Here is an 11,303-nt window from a genome sequence, read left to right on the forward strand (position 1 = left end):
ACATATTTGTTTCTAGATTCCATCATCTCTTAAAAATATGTCCTTACATACTAAGACCTCTTCTAGTGTCTAAGCCAAGGATTACACCAAAGCCCAATGCTAAATTGTCTACTCATCATATGGATGGTTGACGCTTTACATCTTTAACACTCGGATACCTTCGTGGAAATGTACATTTCAGTTACATAATTCTAACTTGCGGTTTAATGATGATCATGCCATGATTTTTAAATTTGTTGCCTTGCTAGGATTCACCTTGAACCCACATGTTTCTCTCTCTAATAATATCTTCACACCCATTTTTAAACCACACATCTTGTTTTTAAAGAAATCTAACTCGCATATCAAGAGTATCAAGATAGAGGGAGATTGAGAATTACCATTTCACGAAGATATCTCTCTAAGCGCAAACAAAAATCTAACTTGCATATCAAGAGTATCAAGATCAAGAGAGATTGAGAATTACCATTTCACGAATAGATCTCTTAAAGCCCAAACAAAAATCTAACTTGCATATCAACTGTATCAAGATAGAGAGAGATAAAGAATAACAGATTCACAAAGAGATTACGTAATGTTTAGAGTCTGCGAATCACGGTCTGTCGATGGAGTTGAAGCCTAGAGAGAACATCTGATAATCACGGCAAGATTATTATTACTAAAGTACTTGAGGGTAGAACTCATATATTTCAAACGTGTAAGGGTATACATGATATTACTTAAAAATGAAAGTGAATTGTTTATATATTCCATTTAAATACATGAAGGATATATAGTGGAACTTTCTTCTATCTTAATGGAGAAATCGTTATGTGTCATAATAAAATATTGTCTCCAAAAGAGTTGAATTAAATTCAACACTTTTTTCAGGCTTTATTAGCAAGAAAACTATGTTCACAGCATGGGAAAATGCTCATGAAACTTGAAAGACTTGCATATAAGAAAGAGGTCTCTAGGTGGGACCTGAGTGTGAGTAGGAGTGAAGAGAAATACAAAGTAATGGAGTGTAACTTAGACGTTAAGGGAAAACCCAACAATTGTTGATGAATAGATTATAGAAGTATTCAATCATAGGAAGAGAACCATGTACACAAACACGATTACAAACTTGATGCAATTGGGGTGGTGGTGGTGGTTAAAGAGAGATTGCCATTTTCCTTGTCTTCTCTTCTTCTTCTTCTTCTTTTTTCTCTCTTTTTCGAGTACAATGGTTGGTAAATAGGATTACATTTTGATTCTTCTTCTTCTTCTCGAGTACAATGGTTGGTAAATAGGATCACATTTTGAATTTTCTTCTCCCTAAGGAGAGAGAAGCATCATCCCCAACCCACGAGTGCCGGATCAGGTTTCTCTCTTCTTCATGATCTCTTCCATTTTGTTTTATTTGTCTAGTCCTTTGGGTGTGGTGGATGTGACCTCTGACAATGTTAGGCAATGGATGCCGATTCCGATACACGTTACCCCAGAACCGGCCATTTGACTTTAGGCCTCCGGTACGACAATCAGACAATACATTATAAAAAACATTACAACACAGTTTCTACATCTACAAGGCCAAACTACAAGGCCACACACACACACACATTCTCTCTCTCTCTCTCTCTCTCCAACACACACACATTCATTCTCTCTCTCTCTCTCTCTCACACACACACACACATTCATTCATTCTCTCTCTCTCTCTCACACACACATTCATTCTCTCTCTCTCTCACACACACACACACACACACACACACACAAAGCTTGTGCTTTCTTGACTCAAAGAAAACCCCAAGGCATTTATCCCCTGTTTTTGGTTATGGCAAGAGGAAATAAAGAATAAGAAAACGTTTGGGTTTCTGATTGTTAGTAGATGAATCATCGCCTTTCTTGTTCATCAGAACTCTTCTTCCATTTGCCTCCATTTTTATGAAGAAGAAGAAGAAGAAGAGTTGGATTCTTCTCTAACATTGAGGTACGTTTACTCAAATGTTTTTTGAGCTACATTGAAGTTCTCCTTACTACCCATATAATGAATTCATGCCTCCCTTCCAACATAATCTCTGTAGATATCAAGACGGATTCAATGTGTTACCTTTCTCTTATATATATATATATATTTATGTAGGTTCTCCAGTGTTCTATGAGGAATTCCGTTGTTTCTGAGCTATATTTTATTGAGCACTTTAAGAGGACCCAAAGGAAATTTTTAAACCAAATTTGGCATCATCACAGTTTCTACAATTTCCAAGCTGTATATTGTCATGGTGAGTTATGTGACATTGAGATGAATGGAAGAAGCTATAACGTGGATGGGTTGTGTGTGTGTGTGTATATATATATATATATATGTACATATTTGTGTGTCTGTTTGTATGTATGTGTGAATTATATTTATACGCATATGCACATGTGTATGTATATGTAAACGTAGAGAGATATCCACATTTTGGTTTGTTTAGGATGAAAAATTTCTATTTTAAATCTTTTCTTTTTGCAGGAGGATTGTAAGAGCAGATTTTAATGATTATTAAAGGTCCTACTCTTACAGAGAGTGATCATTGAGGATGAAGACTCTCGATTGGCCTCCAAATTTTGTGGTGAGGATGATGAACTTGGCAAACTAGTGAAACAATCTGCTGCGAAATAGGATTCTGTATTATGTGCTTGTTTTTGTTTCTTGGTTTCCTCCAGTGCTGTATACAAACACAGAAGCATTTTAGACATTCTCCCTACTACAATTCCTTGGAATATGCACGTGGAAAAACATGAGAACTGGTGTCTTTTTTAGTTTTCCACATCAGAAATATTGGCTCTCCAATTGCCCACATTGTAAAAATGTGGGCCCACTGTAGCTAGCTAGGTATGTACAGCCTCACCTGGAGAAAGCTCATATTGTTGAACAAGTTAGGAGGAAACATGGACTATGGGATTGGTAACTTTGCTCGGAAACAAGGGGGAATGCAGCCTTCTCGATTTCCCACAAAGAAAACCTACAGGATGGTGGATTGTTTACTTTGCTTCGTGGGAAAGTGGCTCCCTGACACCTAGTCAAGCATTGTTCTGTTTTGACTGTTGAAACTTATAGTGTTCAGCAAATTCGGGAACTTCTAGGAGAGAAGCACGAGGGAATGTGCGCTTGTTGGATTTTCCACATGGGAAGTGTGGCCCCTCACAACACACCACCTTGCTTGGTGTGTTTCATGTCCCATGTCGAAGCTCATAATGTTGAATACCATAACTACAATGAAACATGAGGGAACTTCAGCTCTTTCCCACATAGGAAAACCATCAAAAGACTTATTGTGACATATATAGCACCAATGGATGTATATAGAAAATAGATGGATAGAATAGATTTTATCATCGTCCTCAGAGGTCAAATAAATGAAAATTTTTCATGTAGTGTGTGTGGAATTGGTAAGTAAGAGAATCTTGATCTAATGAATATTTCATTTGAGAGTGCACATATGTTGATGGACAGAGGAAGGTGTGTAGGTATGTCAGGGTTAAGAATGTGTGGAAGGTGAACGCAAGTGTGATCTAATGGTTGAGCATTGCAATAATGTGATACTCGGACTGGTGAACTTGTTTGAGCCAAAACATGCATGCATGTGTGGATGAGTGTAAAATTGTCTTAAAAGTGAACTTTTTTGTGTGTTCTTATGGATAGGCAAGATGTCCTGTGAAACTTTTTGAAGCCGTTGGAGGAAGTAATGCTTCTTGGATTTCAAGTGGCACATCTGGAGAATTCTACATGAGACCTTTGGGAAATGCTGCCTTATATTTTCAACTCCGAGACTTGTTGGTAATAGGTTTTTCCGTATTATGTTTCCTATTCGAGAAAGACTCTGAATTATGCCTTATTTCCCCAGATGCCCGGGGGTTTCTCATGGTTTAACCTTTCTATTTATCATATTATTTACTCATTTGGAATGCACAAACTATTTTTGTTTTCACATTGGCAGGATAATCAAATACTATTTGAGCATACAGTGCATAAGCCCGAGTCTTTCATGGTATCAGCAAAGCGATTCTTCGTAATCCGCTTGGAGGCATGTGTCTCTCTTTATGTAGTATAATATCTTTACTGAAGTTGTATATTTAGTATCGATCCTAAAGATGATCAATAATTCTATTGGTTGATTTACAGAATGGGAGTTTCCGAGGATTTGGCTTTGCTGATGGTAATGCAGCATTCGAAATGAAGAAACAAATACAAGAAGCAATCAAGCCCTATGACATTCAAGACTATGTTGATGGAGAGAGATCCATAATAAGGGAAACTCAAGTCAATAACGAGTTAATACAAGTCTCAATACCAGATCAAAATACTCATGCAAACACATCCTCTACTGCTGTGACATCATATGGAACTCTACCAAAAAGCTCCTCGAGTAGGCAGAGTTCTACCGAGTTTATGCAAGGTAAACAAAGAAAAATCATTTTAAAAATATATAGAAAATTATGTTTTGCATTGTCATTGAAAGCTTTTCTCGTTTTTGGGCTCCAGAACAACCATCATCATCACCAACAACCTTCAAGAGAAAAACAAAACAGAACTCACCCCATTTCAAGTGGAGACTTGTCTTCAGGGGACATTTACCCAGATTCTCGCCTCGGAAGGGTCTAACTTCTCTTTCACAGATGCTGGGTAAGTACTTATATTGGTATCAGTGTTCAGGTTTATTGTTTAGGTGGATTTCACCAATTGTAGGCAAACTTTTTATTGTTTCCGTAATATATTGGAATATCAAAACAGGGTGGAAGGAAGAAGATATGGAGATTGGATATCCAACCGATGTCAAACATGTCGCACACATTGGCTGGGATGGACCATCTGTAGGTGGACCAAGCTGGGTCTGTGATTAATGTCTATATCTCTCTATGTATAATTCTTTGTACAAGTAGGAAAGAATTGATTCTTTAGAAAGCACTGCCTATATAGATATATATATCACAAGCAGTGTATTTTTTCCATGTGTGGAAAAAAGTCTACATTCTTCCCCATTTGGGAAGTTAAAAGATCCCAGTTTCCATCTAATAAAATGTTCACAACATTATGCACCTCCATTGGCAAGGTGGAGCAAGCCTATACTATCTATGTGCGGTGGGGGCAAGGGGTCCATTTACCTGTATGTTTAGAAATGAATTGTTTCTCCCAGTTTTCCACGCAACTGACCGCACCAAGTTAGGTCTGCTCCGCCGTGCCTCTCTGATAAGCTCAAAAATGTTTTGTGTCCTTATCAGACACGATGCCTGGAGTGTTATATTGTGACGAAGTGTGTAAGAAAAGCCTGTTATGGCTGTAATAATAGTAGTGATTTGTGGAGAACTGCTCACCGACTTGTATTGGTTTTTTATTACTTTATTTGTATAAAAAGCAGATCAATGAGCTCAAGCCAGCTCCTAATTTCTCGTTAGGGCCTCTTCAAGAGTTTGGACAACCTCAAGGCCCTGAATGGATACATGATGCCCTCTCAGCATCCCAATGGACTACACCAGGTACATCATTTCTTCATGTAATCTTTGAACCCTTTTTTTACACGTCAAATAATTCAAATAAGTGGTCACTTCACCCTGAATATATGTATATGTATGTATTCAGAATTGCGAGAAAAAAGTTGCCATCCAATCCCACCTATGCCGCCTGGAGAATTTTTGGATTCAGATCTTCTTAACTTGCAAGGGCAGAAGAGAAAGTGGAAGATTTTTAGATTAAAGAACAAGCTCAAGCCTGATACAAATGCACAATGTTAGTGCAAAATCCTCTCGAGAAAAATATATTAGAGCAATATGCCAATAAGTAGTATTTCAATGTAAAATCCTCCTTGAACATATCACAATATCATTCTTCAACCCTGCAATATATAGCTCAAGGTATCCACTCTTTTGTGCTCTTGTAAAGGAGGTGTTTTGAGCATAGTCAGCGAAATAATTGACAACATTACCACATTCTTTGGGATGCTTGAAACAAGATTCATGTGTTAATTATACACATTGTCAGAAATACTCTTTGGGCATATTAATCTTCCTTCCTTGCCTTCTTTTCTCTGTTTTTGGGTTCGTTGAGAACCCTCTTGCAAATAAGTAACATTTATGTACTTCCAATGGTTATTTAATTACTCCAGTACAAAACTTTTGAACCCAACAATGGGCCTTGTACGGAATGTCATGCCATCAATATACTTTTGCTGCATTAATAGAGGTGGGGGGATGGCTTTTGTCATTTGATTATTTGTGTGCATCAAATGAAATGCAGCTAAAAGTTCCTTGCCAAAGAAGTGAGATTTAATCTCCTGATTATGTGAAAAGGAGGATGTTAGAAATTTAGCTTCAATTCAAAGGAGCTATGGTGAAACATTTTAAGTAGTGAGCTCTTTGTTTTCAGGTATTTTTTGTTCTATGGTTTTGTTTTAGGGTGATACCTTGCCCTCAAAGAAATGGATTGGTTGATTATGAAACTCGTTCTTCATAATTATATATGTAGAGTAAGAAATAAAGAGTGCAAATCTTGGATCTAGGAATGATCCTAGCCTTTTGTGTTATGAACTAAAAGAGAAGTCATGAACTCTAGTGTAAAGTACCTACCACCAATATATCAGTGGCATTGACATTGACAGTGACATGCAATAGGAGAATGGCAATTGATCACTGTATTAATAAGTAGTTATTTAGTTAATTGCTATGTCATTAATTGAGTGAAGTCAGATAGTTTGTGTTGTTTATCTTGAGTGTTAAATGTAGTTGTACTAAGCTTAGAAGCAATTGGTAATCACTTCGACTCACATAGCTAGCAATAGTAAAGATGAGTGTTTAGTCCCAAATCACGACCTTGGTGAGAATTTATAACTTTTGCCAAGAACAAGGTTGACTTGATAGACCTAGGCGCCAAAACCTTTATCCTTTGAATCATATCAAGTAGTTGTTCAAGATTGGCTTTGTTATTGGAGTTACTTACAGGATGAGAAATGGGTTTTTTTATGGCTTTCTTTAGAGTATCACAATCATGTGCATAGGTTGAATGGAAAATTGGTTTGATAGTTTTCACAGTTGAGCTCTATAGATAACATGCCATTAGAGGACTTATCTTTTTGTGAACTAAAATGTTTACAATACCTCACAAGGTTTTATCATGATATAAAGATACTCACTATTGTACAGAGTTCACATGGGGGCCTTTTCTATGTGGTGCGTTTTAAACATGTACTACCTTTATGAGTTATTTTAAAATGTAATTGCTCCAATCAATCATGGACTTCTTTCTTCTCTCTTTTGTTAATGGAGATTTTAGACATAAGTACAATTTCCCTAACTTACTGTGTTGTTTTAAAATGTAGTTGCTTCAATAAATTAGGAACTTCTTTTTTCTCCCTTAATTTTATTTTTTCATTCTATATATATTTCCGGTGCTTATTGATATGTTTGCAAACATTTTCAAAGGATTACTTTTGTTTATACATATTGTAACTTGATCATATAATTGAGACACATCTTATAAGATGGATACAATATGAAACCCTACACATTTTTATAATGTAAATCTGCCCCGAAAACCTAAGGGTTACTCCATTAATGCCCCACACTAGACATCTTATGATGATATGAAATGTTTTCTGGTGTTTTGAAGATTAGAATTGTTAAGGCAAGTAACCACATGCAATGGTCAAAAGGCGTTTATAGATCTCGGGCTCTCCTCATATGGTGATGCATACTCGTCGTTTGTCATACACCCCCCTCTTTCCATATATGTATATGATCATGCAAACTTGCCATTTGACACGTTGCCTGCCCTCTTTCCTTAACTGCCACATGTTTGTGTCTTGATGGTGTCTTAGCTCATTTTGTGCAACACCCTTTCTAATTTCTTTATGTTTTTCCCTCTATGGCACTTATTGTAACTTGTCACCCTCTCTAGTTTCTTTTTGTTTTTCTTGTTTATTCTCTATGGCACTTACAACCCCTAAAATGGTTGTCCTATCCAAGTGGGGACAACAAACATTTCCTTTTCTTGCTAGGCGTGGAATCATCCCTATGCACTCTTAAATTTTTTTTTTCCAAAAGAAGAATATACTCCATTAGTTAAAATGACATACAATACACAACTTTAGACATTACCTACTTCCATATGGACTACATCACTTATTTATCTTACACTAAATAGCCCACATGTTTGTTCTCCATGTTTGTCGTGCACTCTTAATTTTTTTGTTGAGAGATAACAAAAACTGGACACTTCCGTGTTTTTCCTAAATTTTCATGGACATCATCATAAAGAAGCTATAGTATAATCGTAGCATATTACTTTGGACATCACAAAAGGAACTTCACAAAATTCTTAGAGTAGAACATTTGTTAAGTCCATTTAGTTCAAGGCTCAAGCCTATATAGAGTTATTATTCACGACTTAGAATAAAATCCACCACAAGCAATGGGAAATAGATTGCTAGAAAATATTGGTTGTAGTCTGTAGATATTAACCAAAGTGTCAATTGTATATATGTTTGGAAAACTAATGGAACTATTTTACTCAATTAAAACTTCTGGAAAACAATCAAGAATGTTTGCAACAATGCATTATGTTTATAGATCCAATGACTTTATACATATTTGAAAAATATATGGGAAATGATGGCAATAATGAAATGCCCTTATAAATGGGAAAATTAGAATGGTTTCTTGTGGAGAGTTAATGAATATATACAATTTGTAATCCACCATAAGCTAGCCATCTACATCCAATAATGACCATATTGCATAACATGTACGGATGAAGAGATTGCATATCAATCGATGCATGCAAAATTGGAACAAGCAATTTGTCGAATCTATCATCATACCATGTATAATGTTTTCATATATGATGCAATATACAACAATGTAATATAATTAGCATACATGTATGTATGGTAGTAATCATACCCATCATACATTAGCAATACCTTGAAGAGGCAAACATTCAACAAAATAATACTCAAAACATTATAGAAATACAATGATCTCATAGTTTATTACATATAAGATTAATTGTTGGCGATCTTCAAGAAGACTCATAGAGATGATCTTTCTCCAACGCCAAGAACTCTCACATAGTCTTATATGAAATTACTGAGTAGATAAAATGGATGGATAACACCATGTTGATGTGAAGAAAACCCCAGATCTATGTCATGTGTGTAAAAAACACACAATATGTGGACTTACAATCATGTATTAAACTTGAATGACACCTACGAAGTGTTTCCCTTGGGTGAAATATTTGTATTGTCCATCCATGAGACGAGCATCTGTGTGGCCACCGAGAAACCTACGTGCCTGCACATACTCCATACCCATCAACATGGTCATGCTCATCATCATCACCATGACCATTATCATAATCATCATCTTCTGTATGCTCTTCATCTTTGCCTCCCTGTTTTTTTTTCGTCCTTCCTTTCTTGCTTCTTCTTGTGTCTTTTTATCATTGAAAAGGAGAAGGCTTCTTTGTATTGAATGGTCTAACCAAGGAAGAAGACTTTTTGTAGTTGACTTTTATGTATTCATTAAACAAAATTCCCTAGAAATACCCCTCAATTTTTTAAAAGTACCTAGAATACCCCTATACAGTCGTTTTGTGTAGGCGTATCATAACAAATGCCCAACATTTTTTTAACATACTCGTAATGTTTGTCAATACTACCCAAAATATCATAACATAGTTGTTTTTTGCACATGAATAGTATAGAATAATACCCAACAAGTTGAAGGTATTCTCGGTGTTTTTCCCAATGATAAATAATACATATACTTTTTTTCTAAAGGATCGCAAAATCTTGAGGGCACCTAAAGCGTATGTTTTGAAAACTTTTCCTAAAGTGCTTTAAGAAGAAGGTTGTGTTATTTGATAAAGGATAAACATGCACTTGCTTTTATTGGTTCGTGTTAGAAGTGAGCTCTACCACATTGAGTCTGAATCCAACCTAAGATCTCACTATTTGATGAAGGATTCAAAAATAGTACCAAACGTTTTGCACTTTAAAAGTTTGTTAAAAATAAGAAGATGCACTAGTGTATAATATAAAATACATGAATGATGGATAAAAGAACATTCCGCTTTCATTCAACTAGGACAATTCAAGATACACACAACATGTTTCTTGTCCACACAAATATATCGTGCTATAAACCATAATATATATATATATATATATTCAATGGGATGGTTCTTACTACTTAACATGAGATCATAAGTTGAGCATCAAACCAAATGAGTTGATTCAGCAAATTTATATGCTTTGGAATGGCAATATCAAGCATACCAAGAGAGAGAATCGTTAACAAGAGTATTTCGTCAACAATTAAATTTAAATGCGATAATGTCCACGGAGAAGAATCTTTGATTCAAAAGCAACATTATAATACTCTAGTATCTATAGTATTGAAACCTTGTTATATTATTTATGTGTTTTTAAGTGAAGCAATTAGTGAAACTTGCTTTTAATATGCTTTTTAATAGTGTCACGATGAGGTTTGTGTTTGTGATAATGTTATCACTAATTTATGACAACCTTAATAATGACTTCGTTAGTTGTTTCGTATGCATGCCTCTAATAACGGACCTAGTGTACATGTGTTGATGGATGATGTTATGCAAAACTTTCTTGACTCTCCGTTGATGAAGAATTTGTGTTTAGTGTCACAAACACAAATATATGGTCCCCATGATATGGCCAATAGGAAGGATATATGGGATATAAATGTCAACAATGTTCCCTTGCGTTCATGCACATTCTATGCATATTGATTACCAAACTTATAGGTATGAACCATGTCGATGTGGTTCTTTATTGTGCATGGTTGTGATATGAATAAGGTTCTTTGTGGACTTGTAGTTATTGTGGTTGCATGAAAAAACATGGTCGAGATTGAAACGTAATTAGCGTTTTTTTCATGGTACGCTTTTACTTGTTTGTTACTTCTCCTTGGATTGCATCAATTTGGTTATTAAACAACTATATCAAAGACTATTAGATTCTACAAGCACTAAAGGTTGCAAACATAGGCTAACCCACAACATATACTTACTTTAGTTTAGATAAAGAAAGATGGTTGTAATGGGTTGCACCTTTATAAATGATGTGTGCGTGTTGACAAATCATAATATGAGGTGCCATATTGTTCAAAACTACGATAATAAATTGATAATCGTAGCGTAGGGCATGCGGAAATGCATAAGATGTATGTAAACTATGTGTCGCTTGTTTTAAGGATGGCTAAGATTTTGCGTAAAAGGTACTTAAGGAATATTCCCTTGAATCAAGTAAATTAGGTTAGTAGAT

The 11,303-nt window shown here is 35.5% G+C and overlaps 1 protein-coding gene across 2 annotated transcripts; it reads left to right on the forward strand.

Annotated features, from left to right (window-relative positions):
* Nucleotides 1-2,450: 2,450 nt before the first annotated feature.
* Nucleotides 2,451-6,136, forward strand: LOC147847746 (uncharacterized). Of its 2 annotated transcripts, none has more exons than XM_087338869.1 (8): nucleotides 2,451-2,582; nucleotides 3,656-3,790; nucleotides 3,951-4,037; nucleotides 4,136-4,409; nucleotides 4,496-4,636; nucleotides 4,745-4,842; nucleotides 5,370-5,487; nucleotides 5,591-6,136. In XM_087338869.1, the coding sequence occupies exons 1-8, from the start codon at nucleotides 2,550-2,552 to the stop codon at nucleotides 5,740-5,742; spliced, it is 1,038 nt and encodes a 345-aa protein (XP_087194995.1). In that variant the 5' UTR covers nucleotides 2,451-2,549; the 3' UTR covers nucleotides 5,743-6,136. The 2 variants fall into 2 exon arrangements, with proteins under 2 accessions (XP_087194995.1, XP_087194996.1); XM_087338870.1 differs by having other exon boundaries at nucleotides 4,745-4,824.
* Nucleotides 6,137-11,303: the final 5,167 nt, after the last annotated feature.

This window comes from Azolla caroliniana, unplaced genomic scaffold (genome assembly GCF_043228905.1).
Source record: "Azolla caroliniana isolate FFs.n. ecotype wild unplaced genomic scaffold, voAzoCaro1.0.p SCAF_706, whole genome shotgun sequence".
In the NCBI taxonomy this organism is placed as follows: Eukaryota; Viridiplantae; Streptophyta; class Polypodiopsida; order Salviniales; family Salviniaceae; genus Azolla; species Azolla caroliniana.

Bases quoted from the DNA above. Each gene is read 5' to 3' on its own strand.
- LOC147847746 (XM_087338869.1), top strand. From the start codon at position 2,550: ATGAAGACTCTCGATTGGCCTCCAAATTTTGTG. The intron at 2,583-3,655 runs GTGAGGATGATG...TCTTATGGATAG, and splicing joins ATTGGCCTCCAAATTTTGTG to GCAAGATGTCCTGTGAAACT. The intron at 4,637-4,744 runs GTAAGTACTTAT...ATATCAAAACAG, and splicing joins TTCTCTTTCACAGATGCTGG to GGTGGAAGGAAGAAGATATG.